Source organism: Pleurodeles waltl, chromosome 4_1 (genome assembly GCF_031143425.1).
Source record: "Pleurodeles waltl isolate 20211129_DDA chromosome 4_1, aPleWal1.hap1.20221129, whole genome shotgun sequence".
NCBI lineage: Eukaryota > Metazoa > Chordata > Amphibia > Caudata > Salamandridae > Pleurodeles > Pleurodeles waltl.
The window spans coordinates 831,609,700-831,630,418 of NC_090442.1; the positions used below are offsets into that span (position 1 = coordinate 831,609,700).

General features: G+C 41.7%; 1 protein-coding gene across 3 annotated transcripts in view; it reads left to right on the forward strand.

Annotated features, from left to right (window-relative positions):
* The window catches only part of OSBPL8 (oxysterol binding protein like 8), a 943,374-nt gene that overhangs the window by 655,417 nt on the left and 267,238 nt on the right, over window positions 1–20,719 (forward strand). For all 3 annotated transcript variants that reach the window (XM_069229570.1, XM_069229571.1, XM_069229572.1), the window contains one exon: window positions 1,159–1,260. In XM_069229570.1, coding sequence (XP_069085671.1) covers window positions 1,159–1,260 — 102 coding nt within the window. The remainder of the gene's footprint in view (window positions 1–1,158; window positions 1,261–20,719) is intronic.

Below are 20,719 nucleotides of genomic sequence, written 5' to 3' on the forward strand. Positions count from 1 at the left end.
GCAGTCCTGCGATGTAGGTGGCAGCCGCGTCCCCAACACCAGGCGGCACCATTTTATTTATTATTGCCAGCAACTCCCCGGACCGATTCGCCTGCAGCGCACCCTCTCCGAATGATCCCTCAGGGTTCCCCAGCCTCCGTAGTCACTCCGACGGGATCCCGCTGAAGTGGAGGTCACTATAAAGCTCACAGTCAGGATTTTTGCCTGAGGGGCCTCCAGCTGGGCTGGGAGCTCAGGACTGCGTGTCTGTCTCCATTGTAGGTTTGGCCACGCCTCCCATAGTGAAACATAGTTAATACAGAAGTCTAAGTGTGCCCCCTGGATAATGTAGGATTAAAGAAAGGTGAAGGGATATAATATAGAGAAATTATCTCTTCTTGGAGCACTAAACAGAGTACTATGTTCAGAAAGAGAACCTTCAGAAGTACCTTATGAGATCATGGGTGGGGTAGATGCTTCGGGGTAACATTACCAAAGTATCCCAGAAATACTAGTAATTGCATGGAGAAAACACCACTGTCCATGGGGGGAAGTATAGCAAAAACAGTGAAGAAAAGGATATACATTCTATTAAATACATTAAATAAAAAAGCTTGCAGAGATGGGGAGCGACAGTAAATAAAGACATTAGATTGCCACAAACTTTTTCACTCTTGTCTATAGCTTCTTGTATATTCATGCCGATCAGTGAATCCTGGCTCATATCCTAAATGTTTTTCATACTAAAATGGTTTTAATTGGCAATCGCTATTTTACGCACACGGTTTGAAGACAAAAGCAGTAGTGTGCCTAAAATAGTAGCCCGCCCAATTCAGCAAAAAAAAAAAACGACTGAAAGAGAATGGCTTCTTCTTAAGAATGCAGCTTTCCCTGCCTTTAATCCTGCCTGTTATAGTTATTGCTAGCAAGGGCCAATTTACACATCTAGGCCTACTGTCATTGAAAATATGCTATTATTGTTTGAATTCAATTTGTATTTTACTATTAGTAACAAACATTTCCCCAAACCTTTCTCCCCTCACGCTTCCATTTCCACTAATTTGGTGTACTTCTCCTTAATAAATGTGTGGCTCTAATTCATTGAAATGTCTTCTGTGCAGATTTACCCTTGTCCCTCGGAATTGACTTTCACTGCTTGTCTGGATTCTGTTGTTGTAGGTTCAAAAGAAAAACTACAGGGAAGAGAAAAAGAGAGCCACAAAGGAATTGCTCAGTACAATCACAGATCCATCCGTTATTGTTATGGCCGATTGGCTGAAGGTGAGGTCTGAGTGGAGGCTTGCTCTCCTGCTTTCTGTTTACTCGTTAGAGTGCAATGCTTGGGGTTCTGGCGGGTGCCTGTGTGCTTTCCTAAAGGCAGGTCGCTTATTAGTTGCATCCCAGTGCTCAAGGTTTGAGTCCTCTGAGAAATGGTGCTTGTTTTGCTCAGCAGTAGGCTAGGCCTCATCTGTTTTCTATTTATAGAAGGTAAATATATGGTGTTTGTTCCAATTATGTGCCAAATAATAATTAAACCGGTTTATATAAAAAAAATGTTGCTTGAAATACAGACGTGAAAGACCATTGAAAGGTTTAATGCTAAGCACAAGACCGAGGATCGATTAAAGTGTTAATGTACTCAGAACCCCCAGATCGGCTAATAGGGTTTTAATTAATCAGAATCTTTCCTTTTATTTTTTATAGCCCAAATTTGTTCGTGTAGCACAGCGTAGAAATGGTTTTGTGTAAGATAGGCGAATGTTTATTGAAAGCTGTCGTTTACTATCTTGGAGTTTGTGCAATAAAATAAACAATTTACATTTATTTACTTTTTACATAATGTGTTAATCAGGCGGACGGGCTTTTCTTTTGAAGTGTTTTCTCTTTATGATTTATTTAAAGGTAGCGTTGTTACTAGTTATGATAATAATAGGTAACATTTAATTCCTGCTTGGTATGCACGTGCATTAAACTATAAAGATGCTGACACAACTCGTGATGTAATTTATGTTAATTATACATTTCGAAATCGTGGCGATGTGTGTATTAATCCAAAGGCATTGTTATTTATAAATGTCACCAGAAATCGGAGATGGATTTTTTGGTCATTATCCGTGTTACAAGTCATGTATGCTTTTTATATTGAAAGTTTATTTTGGTATGGTTGCCATCAAATACATTTGGGTGGGGCTTTAGAGAAGAAGTTGATTGATGCTCAAGAAACGCATTTCACTATTGAAAAGTACGATTTGCAGCTGCCCTCTACAGTGGCCACCGATTGCAAAGCAGTGTTTAATTTTTGAAGGCATTGATTTGTCCGGACAGTGTGTTATGATGCTTTCATCATCTACACCGTCATTGTCTGTGCTGCCTGCTCTTGCAGTTGCAAGTTAATGTTCTGTGCTTCCCTTTGCATGAAATCCATGGTTCACTGGGATGATGCAATTTGCAAATCTGATAAAAATTGATAGGTAATGTGATTATGCCTGTTTAATATAAGGTTTAAACCCGCTCATATTCCTATATATTTTCCCAGAAAAAACCTTCAGGTGAACGAACGTGGAAGGGATGTAAAAACATTGTAGTGCCACATTCAAGGGTAGCTTCCATAACATGAAGGTATTCAGTGTACTTCTCATGACATCAGACTTGACTTCATAGATGGTTTCACAACTGGCAATGCTGATGACATTACATGTAAGAGCAGCCACAGTCAGCAACTAGACGTCTTCACAGAAATGAAAGCGGTGAAAGGCTGCTGTTTGACTTAATAGATGTCCTTATAGAGATGAGTTTGGACCTAAATACCCGAGTACACTGTCGGCAATTAGATGTCACCATAGAGAGTATATAGAGAGCACAGGCTGTAACTGATCTGTTTATAAATACGAGATTTAATCTAGTTGTAAGGCTGCAGCTGCACTGTCATAATTAAATGCCCTCACTGAGAAAAAACAGAGAAGAAAGAATGTTTTAATTACACGTTCAGGTAAAGGGTCTCCGAAGGCACTAAATGCAGTACCCACAGGCAATATCTTGATTTCTCTCCAGAGATTATATACTACAGCAAGGCTGCATTTCCTTGCCAGCATACATTATTGAAAAAGTGCAATTCCTTTTGTTCTCATTATTTTCCTAGATTATGTTATCTGGGGCCGCAAGTTAATTAATCAATAATAACACTGTGAATGCGTAGCTCACCACCATTGGGCCAATTAAGTGGTTGTCAGCTTTTTGATCATTTAAAAAAAAAAAATTTCATTCTGATTTTATTTTTGAAGAGCGCAAAACAGTGGACAGCATATATTTATAGTAAGAGCACAGGATAGATGCATCCATACTTTAATCCTACAATTGCAAACTGTACGGCTTTGCTTGCAAATGAGTGTAATGTGGACAAATTAAAAAGCAAGAAAAAACATTTTTAACTGTATAAACCACGACAATCCTGGTTAGATTAAATGAGTTGCAACGGATGAGGACTGGTCACTAGGGGGGATCTGGGCTCTTCCAGTAAGTGCAGTGATCCTCATACGGACTTCACTCAGGTGCATAAGCTGAAGAATAGCCCAATGCATCAAGTGTAACAGGGCGTGTTCCTTAAATGTGCGGAGGTTTGGGGGCATTCCCCTCAAGGGGGTCTTGTGTCGTTCCTCATCTTATTTAAAATAAATTATCAGCTTGTCTATTGAACTGGTAATTGGGCACTTGTGCAGTCCCCTCGCCTCTTCTCTACGCAACAACTGTGCTTCTGCTGAAGAACTACTGTATTAAGCCATCAAGGTAAGGAATACTCCTTCCATTTCATTGTAATTGAATGTCTGGCTAGGAGGGAGCCAAGTCTAGGAATCTGTTCACAACTCTTCCTCAGCTCTTGGATAATAACCATCACATCCTTTCCACAGGAACTGTATACTTTTTTATTGTTAATTATTGATCTAATGCCCCTCTCCTAACAATACACCTTTTGCCCCTCTCTTAACAATACACCTTTTGCCCCTCTCTTAACAATACACCTTTTGCCCAATCCCACGGCCCCCTGCAATCGCTAAGCAGGAGGGCTTGATTTGGCCATGCCTGATGGCTACTTTGTCTGCCTGATGGGGGTTGGGTACACTTAACCAAGCTGATTGACAGCAAACCAAGGAAAGTGCACTACCTTAATATAAACACTATCTTCTTCTCAGATTTGATGTAATTCTGTCGAGCAGTTGTTGCAGCAAGACTCCATATAGCATTTTGAATGGGAACTGCAGTGTACTGTAGATTTGTCAAATAGTGTCAACTTTATTAAAAGTCACAATGCTTTTTTCCTGTGGGTTAACTAACTTAGTCTTAACTACAAAGTCGTTGTTGCAGTATCTTTAATTTGCAAGGGTTAACAATTACATAATGGTAGTAACGTTTTGTGGAGTTTTCCACATGAGAATTCCATGTTCTGAAGTGGTAGAGAAGAATGCTGGTGTCATAAGGACTCTTGGATTACAACGAGACTGCTGGATTTGGGGGAGCAGCACCTCTGCATTGTAGGTGGCTGAGTCACTCCCACACCATTTGGCAGCTGTCATCCCAACCATCCCGGCTCTCTAGCAGCATCTCACCCAAACCCAACCGGTAAAGGTAATTTGTGGCAGCCTTGCGCATGCAAGTTTTCAATACATTTATTTAAAAGACTGCAGTCTAGGATAAAATGCATCAGCTGTATTGATTAGGATAACGGGGAATAACTCAGGATTGTGAAAATCAGAGGTGTAAATATGAACAACCCCAACATATTGCAGTGATATAATATACAGTTCCTGCCTAAAAGCCTAAATACCTAGCCCCTTAGTGAGATCATGGCAGTGTAAGCCAAATCTGTCCGTTCACTGTCCATGAGAAACACACCCCACCCCTGTTACCTTGGTACAAGGTCAGGCCTTTAGTCTCTAGATCAGGCTCCGCAGAGACACAAAGGCTGAGGTCGGCTGCAAACCAGCGTGAAGTATGGATGGAAAATCCTGTCTGGGACCCCCTTTAGCGCCCTTTGTCCTACAAGATATTTTTTTATAGGGGATATGTTTATGTTCTTTCACAGAAGCCTCACACTGGTATGTACGGACTGTTTACATAGTCTTATGATGGTAATACAAAATATTATCCTGTGTGCCTTGCATTCCGTTCTTGTGAACCAGAGGAAAAGAACATGATTTATGTCATCCATAATACTGATAGTGACGCTCTCGCAGAATAGCGACTGATTATGAAAATAAAAACATTGCCCCTAAAAGAAGCTGAACTAAAATGAATAAAGAGCATGTTATGTGGGTAAAGGGACACATGCCGCAAGCCTAAACTAAGCCATCACAGTACCCAGCACGGAACTACAAATGGACTCACTACATTGGTGAACGTTATTGAGCAAACAGTTGCAGCTCCGGGCAGATAGCTGGTGGTATGCATTAAATGTAATTCTTAGCCATTGTTAGTGTTGTCTTTTCAGTAGCAATGAGTTGCCACCAGCGGATCCAGGCCCCCTCCGGCGTCCAGCTGCTGTTTGTGGCTTATTGGATAATCGTCTAGCTTCAGACTGAAACAAGAGAAAGTGCAAGTTAAAGAGTGTGCAAAGATTGTGGATTGAAACTATTAGGCTGTGGTATCTGCATGTTCCGCAGTTGGAGCTTCTTGGCTTTTTTTTACCACGGCTTCTGAAACAAGCATTTGCAATGCAATAGATCTCGCATTTGCAAGAGTTAGAGTTACTGGCGTTATAAATGTCTAATCGGACTTTTTTTGCCACATAAATTCAACACACCAGTTCTATTGTAGACTGTTTGAAGACACTTTGGCGACTGGAAATGGTTTCCAGCTTTCATCCAGTGATGCAAATGCCTTTTGAAAGGCCGAAGACCTAGCACAGGGTTACATTGTTGTGTGAATTAATTTACAGGCGGTTGAGCTTTTGATTTACTTCTTGGTTAAAGCAAAATTGTCCTATCAAATATCCAGCTGTATTGGTTTTTTTTTCCACTTTAGAGGCGTATTCAGTTGTTTCTCTGTATAGATTAATATACTGAATGTACAATACACTGATGCACACAACGCTCTATATCATACATACTGCTGCCATTCAGTACCTCCAAAGCGTCCCCATCTCCAGAGGTAGGGTACTGTGAATAAATTACCCATGTTCTTTGCTCGAGAGCACTGGAGCTCTGCATGCCATAAACTAACCATGTGCATGGTAGGCGAGAGGACAGCAAGCTGTGCCTCCCAGGGCAGACGTTTTTCAGTAGACAACTGCCCACGGGAAAAGGATTATTTGTAGGGCTTCCTTCAAAGTCAAGTTATTATTACATGAAACGTGCAAAGAAACAGTATCAGAATGGTGATAGCAGACATTAATGAAAATTAGAATTAGCTAGGTAAAATAACACAGAGCTGATTGACCCAGAATCCTGGATAGTTATTAAGCATCTAGTATCAGTACAAAAACGCGTGCCCACCACATAAAAGGAGCCCGTTCTGCACACGTACAAGGTGACTGCACTTAAATTATACCGGTATTCCCCCTCATCCCACCACAGTTCTTAAATGCCTGGGCTGGACTGAGAATTCAGTCAGTGCACCGTTTATGTGGCTTCCAGTTTTTGACAGATGCGACACTAGCAAAGACAACAGTCACCTTTTTCATGCTCCTATTGTCATAAGACCACTGCTCAGCCCAACTCAAGGTCAAAACTCTCTCACACACAATTAGTGACACACTGCTTGTCATACACCCTGTCACGTGCACACTACCCACTTTCACAGCTAGATCATCGCCCAATTGTACTTGCACACACCAAGGCACACCACACACTGCTTGAACATGCAGGCAGTGACAAACTGATCATGTATGTATACACACACACCTAGAAAGTATCGCATTCCTCTTACTATTACTGCACTTAGTTATAAAATACTCCTTGCTTAGACCTAAGCAACACTACGCCCTCCCACACCTAAGCAATGTAAACAGTTCAGTTTACATGCTGAGGCAGATCTCACACACCTGTAGAAGGCAACGCCATTCCTCACCCCTGTCCTTTGTCACACTACCTCTCTCACGTCCCTTCTAGTGTTCACTGCAAAACTGTCCCCTGTGAGGAAATGAGACAGGCAGTTCAGGACTTTGGTGATGCCGTCATGAACTTAAAATCCCATCATCTCCGAAAAGCAGCAACACAACGCAGGGAAAAGCATGTGGCTTAACGGCCAGGACTGCCGGCTATGGATCTAAGAAAAAGAGTTTGAGTCTCATGATTGACTGAACATCCGACTCCGGGCGAATCATTCCATTTACTAGTGCCTAATATAACCCAAAAGTTTAAGTGGGATCATGTAAAGCGTGAAGGGGAGAGACAAAAGCAAAATTGAAATGACTTTGATTCGGTAACAGTCTGAACAATGTGTAGTAACTGGTAGTTATGAAAACGCTCCAATACCACCGCCCAAGTTCGTGCTCTATGAAACTTCATAGCGCTATGGAGCGCGAAGTGGAGAGACAAAGAAAAATAGAAGTTTGCCCATGGTAAAGTATATGGCCAATGGTGCAATAATCCAAGTAATACGGTGAGTCTGCCAGGCTTAAAAAAACCGCCCCAAGGTGAGGCAAACATAAAGCATTTACCAATGACACCAATGGATTTTTTAAAGGCAAGCCCAGGGATGAATGAAAGTGAAGGGTGTGAAATGGGCGTGGTTAAAGCCAAGTATAGAGTACAACATGTCAGAAAAGCAGTGTTTGTGCGCTGCTGTGCTCAACCCAAAAAGGAAGAAGGTCGGGCAGTATTATTGTCCGCATGTCTTTGTGCAATCTTCTGCTGAGGTTAGTCAAACCAGGCAAGGTGCTATTGTGTCAAGCACTCTGCATACGCACTGACACCAGCATTATCTTGTTACTATCGACCAGATTTTCTATGAAGTGTGACGCATGACTGTCATCACATTTTCAGCCTGGAAGTCTGTTGCTGTCATAAACTGCATGTGTGGGGAGCCTAGTTTTATTAGCGGCATTAAGACAAGTTGGATATATTATTGTGGGATGATTAGCAGAAACTGCACCCACTGCATATGAAGTTATCTGAGTTTTAGTCCCATGGAAGTTGTTTCAACACCTCTTGCTTTTTAACAGTATTAGCGACCCAACTATTAAATTGGCAACAATGAGGCACAGTATTTGAGTCCAGTCTAGATGCTGCAGATGTGGCTATCTTACATCAAAAAAGAGAAAAGCACTCCTTGTGCTGAATCTTGGATTTAAAGGTAGACCATTCTTATAAACCTTCTCTCTACTTGGGGAAAGTATACGCTGGCAAAGAGGGTGATACTTCTGAGGTAATTTATGAATATGCTCCTGTGTTGAAAACGACTGATCAAAGGTTAAGTCCATAAAAGAATGTTGTGTTCCAAAAATACAGTTTTCTACAAGGAGGTTAATTACTGGTGAATCCATTGATGATTTTGTTGCTGCATCACAAACACTAGCAGCAAATTCTAAACATTGGGAATTGAGGGCCAAATGCATTTTTGCAATCGCAAATGGCCCAACCGGCTATTTGCAATCATAAAAATGCATTTTGTTATGTATGAACCCCAATTTGCAATTAAGTAACTTGTTACTGAATCGCAAATTGGAATTGCGTCTACACACCGATACAGTATTAGGGAGGGGAGTGTCAAGGGTGTCCGTTCCTAATACCGAATCGCAGTGGTATGTAGGAATGTTTTGTGACCGAAATGCGGTCGCAAAACATTAGAATTTTACCACCTACTTTAAGTAGGTGGTAACCCTTTCGCTAACAGTAAGGGGGTCCCCAAGGGACCACTTCCCCCTTTGTGAATACATGCAAAAACATTTTTTAAGAGCAGGCAGTGCCTGCTCTCAAAAAATGAAAAGAAAAATGTTCATTTGTCTTTTTTAACCGCATCCCGGTTTCCTTTAAAGAAAACGGGCTGCATTTAAAAAAAAAAATGCTTTATTTAAAAGGAATCACAGACATGGTGGTCTGCTTTGCCCAGCAGGCCACCATCCCTGTGATTGTAGCCATTCACATTGGGTTGCAAATTGCGACCTACTTCATGAATATTAATGAGGTAGGTCGATTTGTGAGCCGTTGTGAATCTCTAAATAAAACTCCTGGTGTTTCATACATTCAAATAGCGATTTGCAAAAAATCGCAATTAGGTAACCATTATTGGGAAAATTGATACATCTGGCCCTAAAACTGCTAAATACTCTGAATTTGGCTATGTGCATAGAATATTCTGAGATTTATATATGAAAGAATTATTAATGTTGGGCTCTGGAATGGATGTTAGAGGACTAAAACCTTTTCACAAAAGTAACAGTGAAAAACCTGCTGCAAAAACTAGTAGGTTATATTTAATGCAGTGACCAGATATATCCAATGCAAAGAATGGGCGTGCATGTAGTGAGAATGGGTCTTCCATGACCCACACCAATAAAAAGGGTCCTTAGGTGTGTGCAAGCATGGCGAGTACAAGTAGCAAAGCTAATCTGTATCAAACCATGAAAGTACTGTAGAGCGATTCTACTGAGAATGGTGAGAGTTGTGTTGATGTTAATGATGATACAAGCAATGCAACTGAAATTGGAGAAGAGGAAATAGGAGTGTTAGGAAAAGAAAACATCCTTTTTGAAATTTACTAATTCATGGTTACAAAATCAGAATTATGACAGACTCAGGTGGAGGATTTTGGTCAGGTAAAACTGAAAGAATCCACCATTAAAATATTTGCATGTGAGGGAAAGACAGTTGAGATGTTAGTAAAATTAGTAGCACACTCATTGTCTGGTATTTATAGCTGGTATTTACAGCACAATAAATGGAGGGAATCTATTGGGGTGGGCTGAGCAAGGAGAGCTTAACAGTCATACATGTCAATCATCTTGAACAAGTTATTTCAAGAGAAAAACTACTTAGAGTTAGTATGTGTATCTTGAAAGATGGAAGAAATGAGTGGGTGTGAAAATATTTGAAGAGTGTAGCTAAGGGCTGAGTTGGATAAGTGCTGCATATGGTACATAGTTGAACCCATCAAAAGTTCTGAATTGTTGTAGCCTGTGGTGTTGGAACGCAATGGGGATAAATCTTTGAAGTTGTGTGTGAACCTGCACAACCTTAATCACATTTGACTTGCAGACATGAGTACTACATTAGATAGTGCAGACTGGGCTCTTTTTATTGACCAGTTCGATGTCTGTCTGTCTTCAAGAAATGTGGCGAACCACAAAGGCTCACCAGGCTTTGTAACCAACAGCGTACAATTTATAGCCGGGGGCAGGGGTAGACCATTTGGGGGCCTGCTGACATGGGTGGGAACTCATCTGGGTTGTAAAGATGAAAAAGTGGAGGCAATATCAGGAGACTTCTTGTGTGTGTCTCTCTCATTCCCTTCAGGCCCAGCTGGCTGTATTCATAATATCTATTTCATACCCATGAGCAACAGACAGGAATCTGCAAAATTTGACCGGCTTTCATCCTGCATGGCAGGCCTTTCGGTAGGACTTTTAAAAATTGTAGGCAGTGACTGTAGTTGCCAGTCTGAGCCCCAGACATTTCCAGTAGAGAGCTTATGCTGGAGGTGGATTGAGTTTGGGCTATCTTGAAGCTAACAATATGTCCTATAAAGAAATGGTCACCGCTGGCTCTCCAACTTAATGCCCTGACTTTAAACCACAGTGTGCACACCTGCAATGGGAGAACGTGCTCAGACGGGAAAGGGAGGCACACATTTAACAGACTGCCAAGCACCAGCTTAATAGACTATATATTAGTTGATGTCAGATTATTGCTATTCGTTAATGACGTGACAGTAATCACAAGGCACTATGGTGACCACAATGCGCTTGCGCTAGACCTGGCCCTCCCTTCCAGCTGGCTCACAGCCACGCATTCACAAACCTTTGGTGGTAGATGCCAACTAGCAACAAACAGGCGCAGGATAAATTGCTGTGTAGTGGTGCGCTCGCAGGACTCAGTAACGTCTATTTACAAACTAGCGACGAAGAGCTTTGAAGACCTATTTGGACAAAATGATTCCCTTAACAGGGATTGGGGCTGTACATAGTAAACTTTTTTTTAGGTCTAAAAAAGCATTTGTATGCTGAAGCTAGGCTTGTGGGATTGAGGAGGAACCCAACATCATGGGTTATAGCCACTGCAGGTCTGCTAAGCATGTGCTGATTAGTGCAGTTAAGTTCCAGGATAGATGTGCAATCCAGGGCATGGAGCAGCTTTCAAAAGGCTTACTAACAGTGCCAAGTGGGAATTGAAACGGGAGGCACTCCTGGTTGCTACCAAGGATAAAGATCAAACTGCATTCCGGAATGTAGTTGCCACTGGGAATACTGAGGGGATTGCTAGCATTGAAAGCAATATTGTGGCTGATGATTGGATTACACACTTTACAAATCTGTATTCTTCTGCTCCAGGAGACTGCACACTTGTAGTTCCTGCAAGAAGGCCCCTACTGATAGCTATGGAGGGCCCCCCTGTCATTAATGAGCATCCGATCATTACATGCAAGGAAGTGGTCTTGGCCATCAGGAAGGTTGTCCCACATAAACCCCCTGGCTTTGACAAAATCCCAGGTTACCAGTTCCTCTCTGAGATTGATGTCTGGGGTAGCTATCCCGCTGTTGTATTTAATACCATCATGCGTGGGTTACAAATTTCCCATTCTTGGGCGGGGCAGAAATAATTCCTTTATACTAAAAGGTCTCCCATTTGGTATCAGCAAATTATAGGCCTGTTAGCCTTATTGATACCACTCAGAAGCTTTTTAGTAGAGTTGTTGCAGCAAGATTACAAGAATAGCTAGAAGCAAACAACAATTTAAGCCCTGTGCAAGTAGATTTCCACAAATGCACTTCAACAATAGACCAAGTGTTTAGACTTCATCTAATATATTAGAAATCCATTGTGCTTGAAAGTGGCAGACTCTATATGGTATTTTTAGATTTAAGATCCACATTTGATATGGTCCCCGTAAATGTATTATAGCATGTGCTGGTTGTGATGGGTGTCCTAGCTTACCTATGTCGCATTATTGAGGCTGCATGAACAGAAGTTTGCCCAGTGGTCTGTGGCCGGTTAGGAGAAGAGACAGAACCCTTTCCTGTCAACAGGAGCACCAGGCAGGGCTGGTTTCTTGCTTCAATGCCTTTTACTTTATTTGTTAATTATTTGGTCGCCTGCCTGAACACCTGTGACAGTGACTCCGAACCGGCCCCCCCACCACCCCCAAGACTAGCCAACATAAGGTTACCGGCGTTAATGTTTGCAGATGATACATTACTATCTAAATTGCTGATGAGCATACAAATAACTCTGGATGAATTCAGTTACTTCTGCTTGCAGAGAGGGTTGGAAATAAATATTTAAAAAACAAAGTATATGGTTCTCAATCCGTGCCGCTAATCACCTGCCAAACCTGCTTTGAATGAGGCCTGTTAGAGCAGGTCCATTTGTCCGAGTACTTAGGCATTACTCTTTAGCGAGAACTTAGACTGGCCGCCACACAGTGCGAAACATAGTGGGTTACTGAAAGTTCATCAGGGTTGCTTTTTTAAACCATTCTTACCAGTGATGCAGATTTAAACTCAAGCGCTAGGTGTGGCTCTCTGTGGTACAGAACTTTGGGGAAACAAGGCCACAAAAACACTAGAAATAGTTGAGAATAGGTTCCTGAGGCAAGTGCTGAGTCTTCCAGTCAGTACTTCTAGATCCTCTAACGTTAGATCTTGGGCTCAGGCCAATTACTGAAAGAATTGCACTATGACCACTAATGTACTGGAGAAAACTTTGGGTTACCCCTGAACTGCTCCATTACCGCCAGGGCTTGGAAGAGATTCTTAGCCTTCCTGTGGCTGGCAATCTTCCCTGGATTAAATATGTTAGAAAGACACTGCTAAGCATGGGGCTAGTTATGCTGTTGGACGACCCGGAGGGGACTGCTTGATTAATCAGCAAATCGGAGCTCAAGAGGTGTTTCAGAAACCTCAAATTTGGCATGCGTATGTCAAGCCTGGCCACGGGTTCACTGACTGATTCCATTTTAAGGGGTAAAGGACTCCTACAAAACTCAACAGTTCTCAGATGAAGTTGAACCTAGTTTGGCCAGAAACTGCGTCCAGTTTAGGCATGGAACATTACCAATTTGAGTAAATATGTCGAAATGGGTGAGTTCAGACAGAATGAGATGACTTGCCCATCATGTGGTCATGACAAAGAAACAGTGTCTCGCGTCCTGTTTTTTGGTCCAGAGTATAGTAGGGCCAGGACTAAGTGGATAATTCCAATCTGCAGGAACCTTGGAACTAGACAGGATGTGGACGCCTGCTGAATTGTACAATTTGATACCAGCAAGCACATTGTATTTGCAGTCTCCAGGTATTTATTTATGTGGTGATTCAGGGGGAAACATGTTTTAAAATTGTCTGACTGCAAATATAAACAGCGTATGAGGCTGTAAAGGGTACCGTACAGTCTGTAGTGGTGACCGGGCAGATGCCACAACTGTATTGTACTCTATAAATGTAATCGTTTGTTGAGAACATTGGTGCCTTGTATTTAAGCCGAAGGCCTTACTAGTTAGGATCATTATTTGTGTTTAAATGATAATGAATAAGGTTTTATTGACTGTTCTCACCTAATTTTAATCTATTTATTTAATGCTTGTAGGCTTTTTTAGTTTCTGTGTACACATTATATAGTTACACTGATTTTGTGTTTACATTGTTTTTACTTGTATGCTTCTTTTATGGCGTATGGCCAAAATAAAGATTACTGACTTATCTTGACATTTCAGTTGATCTGCAACCACTACCAAATATCATTGAGATGTTTTAGGGGAGCTGTTGTCTTCATGCTGCTTGATAAGTCATCATTATATCACCATATTGAGTTGCAAGAGGACTCAAGAAACCTCACATTGTTTGTGACGCTGGAGGGTGCTTCCCATTATATTTGATTTGGCATATGCATCTTCCTTATTCTATTATAAGGGAAAATTAATGATCTGTTCAAGGAGGTCAAAAGTGTTTGTTTCCAAGATGACATACTAGTATGGGAAGGATGTCACTGAGCATGACTCTAGAATACGAAGCAAGTAGGTTGGCGCTAAGAAAGGACAAGTGTAAATTTTCTCACGACGGACTACTTAGATCACTAGTTTTCTGCTAAATTAATTGAATCTAAAATAAAAATCTTAGAAACGCTTGAAGATGCACCATCAGCCAAGGATACAGATCAGCTTAAATCTTTCTTGGGGCCAGTTGAATACTGTGCCACCTTTGTTCCTCAGTTCAGTTTCAAAACAGATGTGCTTTGGCATTGTGATGGTTTGTTCAATATTTTGAAAACTTTGGGTAGCAAATTTGTTTTATGAAGAGATCATAGACTTTTGATTTATTCGTCACCCATGGGTGAGGAAGTGCAAGTCCTCCTATTGTCAAGTGTCTGTATCCCCTTGTGTCGGCTGCAAAGAACTTCGCTGAGTGTATTCCTAGGTTGCAGGTGGAGCTGGATGATAGTGGAGTAGCTGAGGAGTTGAACAATATTGAAATGGTTTGTATGGTGATCACAATGAGTGCATTGTTGACTGGAGTCATAAAATAAAAGGGAGTGGTTAGAAAGTGTGGAAGGTGATGAAGTCTTACATAGTGTGTAAGAAATTGTGGTGAAGGGATGGCCTTGTATAAAGTATTTAAGCAAAATATTAATCCTATGTGATGGGTTCCTGAATAGGTAACTATAGTTGATGCCCTTTTGGGATGATGTGGGTTACTAGTGGTGCCCAGAGGGATGCAAAGCAAAGTGTTTTACTTTTCACATGAAGATCATGGTAGCTTTGAAGCATAGGGTAAGAGAAGACTATTGGTGGCTAGGGATAGATAAGGCAGTGGAAAGTCATGTAAAAGATTGTATCATGTGTATCATAAGTGATAAAATGCAAGTGACTGCCTACTCCTGTTACAACTTTGGAGACTGACAGAACCACAGATATTTGAGGGCCTTTTGGTTTTTGGGGTGGTACTCTCAAATTGTATCTTGTTTTGCTAAATTATTTGTCCATGCAGCCTGAGATTTAATTTGTCAAGAATGTGTGCACTCAATTATTCTTTATTTTATTATTAGTGGATTTTTTTCAAGATGTTTTTCCTGGGATTTGTTCGGGACAAGCATGTGATGGATAATAGTACTCAATAGTTGTCATCTGAGATGAGGAACTTCCTGGAGTAAACTGAAATTCATCATACAAGAGCTTTATTTACCAGCCTTGAAGTAATGTGTTAAGGTCAACCAGGTTTTAAAGGATCAATTGCAAATGTGTTTGGTCAGTGGTATCAGTTGGAAGTCTGTGGTTAAAAACGCGTATGAGTACAAATGTGTCACCTTTTATGATTATGAGAGGCAAAGTTGCTGTTTCAAATTTGAATCAGCTGTAAATGAATCTGAATCTGATGAATTGGGCCAGGATTGAGAATGTGTTCTATGTGTGCAATGCTTTGTTGGGATGTCCTAAGCAGGTGATGTTTTATAAGTTTAATGGTGACAATTAGGGTTTGAGGTAGGATCAAGAAACCGATTTATGTGAAAAAATTGTGGCTTTGTTGTGCTGCACCACTGCTAGTTAAAGAATGAAGATTCCCTTGTTGTGGAAGGTGGTAAAGTCTGGAACACAAATAATATTTCAGTGGTTCCCAGTGACAAAGTCACATTGGAAGCTAAGTAGGTTAGGAGTTTGTGTGGGCAGAAATACTGCAGTTGATAGGTCAGTTGCTAATGTTTCTTCCATTAGACATCAGGAGAACGTTTCACTTAGTGTTCTCACAAGACATAAACCAGAGCCTTTCAAAGATTATGGTTTAGGTTAAATTTTAGGACTTTTCTTCATGTGGAGTTTGATTGCATATACTTACTAGGGATAGTTGTTGTGTTGATTCCCAATACTCCTTTTCCCGAGGTTACCTTATGTTGGGTGTAAGTACGCCCACTGTACTTCTACGAGTATGACTAGTCAGCTGTTGTTTTGTTCTGTTAATCAAGGTGAGAAAAGTGAGTTATTAGTTGGGGTGGTTGTGAGATCTCACCAATTGCTAATGTCACTGTGTTGTATCAGGTCCAGTTATGTTACTTCAGGTAAACCCTTGGCTGAACCTTGGGTAGCTGTGGCAAAAATCAGACAAGCACAAGTCAACAGAAACGGGTGTAAAGCTATTATCAGTACCTCAATAGTCAATAAGTAAATCCTACCTCAAAATAAAAATCCCACCCCAATTTACAACAATAGTATATATTTTTGTTCTTTATTAGACACCAAAACGACAAACATCAGATGAAGGGAACTTAAGTTAGGGTTATCATAAGTCTCTGCTTTTAACTCCAGAAGGTTTGGAAAAGTTGTAAAAAGTTTGTAAATCACTGTTTGCAGCCTTAGCAGTAATCTAAAGTTAAAGTTTCAGGCGACCCGACGTTAAAGTCTGGGTTGGATATGGGGCTGGGTTGGTCCCGGGCCAAATTTTACCTATGCAATTGGAAACTTCTCTTTTTTTTTTTTTTTTTTTTAATTGACGGTGAGGTTGCATGGTCCTCTGCGGTTGGAGTCCAGACTTGGGTTCAACATAGACGGATCTGTGAAGTCCAGGGGTCCAGTGGAAGCCTTAGTTTTGAACAGCGTTCAGGGCTACTCACAAACCGGCAAGTAGCAGCAGTCTATAGTCTCAGACTTTGTGCTCAGAAACTGTTTGGCTCACAGTTAGCTGTCTTGGGGCAAGAAAGTGTACTTTGTAGCAATATCCAAGGGTCCTGGACCTTAGAGGGACCTCTTGGGGCTAGAACTTGATCTCTCAGGCTACACCAGCAAAGTCCAGGGAAAACTGGTCAGTTGGGCACTTTGCAGGTGTAGGACTTCTTTAGCTCTTGTGTCCCTAAGGCTTAACTGGAGGCTAGCCAACTAGCCTTTGGCGGTCACTGACTGGTCATTACCATGAGTGAAAGCAGATCCAGCCATTGCTGACTCTCGCCACAGGTTCAACAACTGGAGTTCTTCTGTTCCTAAATTCTCTCTTGGCTCAGTAGGTGCAGCAAATACAATGCTTCCTAGTGCCGCTTTTATTTCTGAGGTCCACAGTTTCAACAGGTGCAGTTCCTTTTCTGTCCTTTCCAAGTCCAGCAGTGTTTCAAGTTAGTGAGTGGGAATGACTCACTAGCTAATTGGGCTACAATTCCCATGGGGAATCCCTACCCACTTTTACATCACTTGCTGTGGGCTTGGCACTAAACAGTCCCACAGTGCACTTCTCTGCCCAAATCCAAGATACAGGATCGTTCTTCCCTGGGACAGAGCCATGAGCACTCCACTGAGGTGAATCCGGTATGAGTCACCCTTCCTGGAAAATCGGTTTTGCAACGGGTTTTCCCCTCTAAAGAAGATGCCAGCTGTCTGTCTGCACAAAGGAGCAGACAAGCTCGCATTTGCCCTCTCAGAGGTGCTTGCCCCTTTTAAAGCTGAGGCGTCTGTGACCACCGCCCCGGGGCCACCCTGGCAGAAGGGATCACATTTCCTTCTTCCAGCAGACCCTTTATTTTCAATCCTGGGAGCACTTCACACATTTTAGCAGGAGGGCAGCAGGCTGTCTCAGGTGTCAACTGCTGCAGTTAAATAGAAGTGGCTACTAGATGTTTCGGGGCACTTTATAAAGTCACCTTGTATTAAATCTGACTTCAGCATTAAGTCTGGTTGGATGCAATGATTAACTTAATACCTTGGACTATTCGATGTGGTGGTCCCAAATGAAAGTTAACAGTTAGCACAAGGGCTAGTGAAACGCCATGTTAGCCAATGGGGCCTACCGGCTTGTTACCATAAAAAAATCTAGTTTTCACTAACAGGGCATGTAGTTGAAATTCCGCATGCCCTTCTATTTCATAACTGGCACCATGGCTTATGGGCTCCTAAGGCCTGCATTATAGGCTACCAACGCCTTCCTTAGGGGGGACTTCTAAATATTAAAAAGTAAAGTCTGGAAATGGCAAAAGGTTTATTTTCCCATGTCGAATTGGCGGTTTAAAAGCTGCTCGACTAGGCTGCATTGGCAGACTTAGAGCCATGTTTTCATTCTGTCACAACAGTGCTGTTATTGTATAGCTATTTAAGCCATATTTTATACACGTTATTTTAGCCACCTAGGCCTGCAGCTGTGCACTTTCACCTAGACACATTTTCTTATTTTCTAGCAAGAGACGCTTTTACTGTGTTATTTTTATTATTTGTATTGAATTGTCCTTTCGCCTAGGAAAAAGTTGCGTTCTTAGTAGAGACTGTGCTCTTTCCAAGGCTACAGTCAGATAGGATTGCCGACAAATGTAGTATGCTGTGTCTCCAACATTCACAGAAAACATGCATTCCTATACGCGGTGACTATTTCATAGAATTTCAGCTGTTTTATTATAAAAAAAACTCTTTTGTCCCAAACACGTTATAGATAGATTGAAGCCAGATGACCACGACTGTATGCTGATTGCTTCGCTACAGCTACCTGCTTAGATGGCCGAACCCCTGATCCACATGGGGACGGTGTCTTTCTAGACTACAAGCTTCTTCTCCAGTAATGAGGGAGGATGTTCTCCCAGGGGGAAACCCGAAGGGCAGATTAGGCTTAGTATGCTTTGCTCATACTTAGCATAGGCATAAGGATTATAGGTCCATCCCCTTTTGATTATAGGTCCATCCCCTGTAGGACTGTTTTTGTTTTTTACACTTCTAGTTGCATGCTTGCTTTTATTGTGTTTTATCATCTTAGTTATTGCTATACATACTCTTCTATCTATGATGCAGTTATTACAATAAACGCTTATTGAACTATATTCTGCCCCTGTTGTCTTTGCCTGAGTGAGACTTCTGGTAATTCAGAAAAAGGGATGTGATTTGATTAACCACGATTCCCTGAGGAGTCTACATTGCCATGTGCTTGGTTGCCACAATCATCTCGGCCAGAGATGAGGCACTGCTAGTTAGCCGGAAAACCTGGATTAGGCTGACAGGTGTCACCTGGTGTGGAAGTGTACTCAGTACCTGCAATCCATGTGATCCTACCGCCCAAACCCAGTAACCTCATTAGCATTATGAGAACCTATGCAACACAGCACACCAATGTTTGGTTAGGCGCTAATATCCTGATCCTCCTAAGTATCTCTGTCTCTCTAAAGGCTAAAGACACCTTGATACCAGTTACAGAGACGTCCGTGGTATTGAGGATGTCCTCCTCAGCTATGTAGGTAGGACCTATTTTGAGCTGTAGGTTGTTCATATTTGAAAGGACAATCCCCAGTTGGGTTCCTTACCTTTGAACAAAATACCAGTAATATAGCGAACCGTCAACTGGTAGCAATTGCAGTAAATGAGACCACCGGTACTGCACATTTATTGGCACACGGCCCAGGAGGCCCAGTTAAATTTGTTGTTGAGGCTCATGCAGCCTACAGAACAGAAGTCTTTTATTATTGGGTCACCTTTCCAGCAGCTGATGGGAACACACAAACATTCCATTATTACACTGAAACGACGGAGTAGGAGGACACTGCCTCATATCCGTGCGCCATTATCCCTTAGCATGCTGGTTATCGTAGTGCAAGGCACTTCCAAGCTCGTCAGCTTAAAGTGTGCTTCTACCTGCTCCTTTCACTGTTAAAAGGCTCCTGCGAGCCGACAAGCTGATGAGCTTGGGAGCGCCTGCACTCCGGTAGCGGTATTGAAACCAGAGAAATTAATGGCAGCATGTCCAATCAATCCCAGAATTTTCTCTACTGATGACGGAATAATCCAGAAACACGTGTCTAGCTATAAAGCAATGACTGCACCAAATGAGGTGAATATTTTGAAGAACTTTGAAACCAGTGTGCTTAAAAGATACAGTAATGACTGCTAAATATTTGCACTACGATAATCAGCATGCTAAGGGGTAATGGCGCATGGACATGAGGCAGTGTTCTCCTACTCCCTCCTTTCACTATTCCATTATTACACACCTGCAAATATACCTGCACAGTACAGAGCTTATGCATATTTGGAAATACCTTTATCTTATCAAAACCATAATAATTGGCTTGGTGGTGCCCTACCTTATACAATACTACCTGTTAGGTCAGGTCCTTTGAGTAATGATGGCCCAACCTGGCCATTATTGGTCACATATACACCTCATCCTGACGCAGCAACCTTGGCGATAGCTGAGGTCTGCTGCTTATATACAGAGCTTACAACAATATACAGACTGTTGGTAAAATTTGTTATGCAAACATTGAATACAAACCAAGAAAGCCCTTATTCTTAGAAAAATGTACATAACTACAACCACCAAATACAATAAAAATGCTCCAATCAGTATTGGGCTTTTAAAATTTTGGCAGAACTTAAATTCCAGACTATGCACAATGCATTAAACCCTTAGTTGACTTAATACGTCCTGACTTTACCAGCAAATTCTGGACAGTCGAACACACAGGCATTCTCAGAGCATTACAAAAAGACATGCTTGAAGCAAAACACCTTCATACAAGGGACAACAAAACACATTTGGTCATCAGAGTAATTGCTGGTGCCATTGGTTTCACCTTTGTGACTTTCAGTGTGGGAGAGACAGTCCCAATTGCATATAAATCACACTTATACTCCACAGCTGAACAACGCT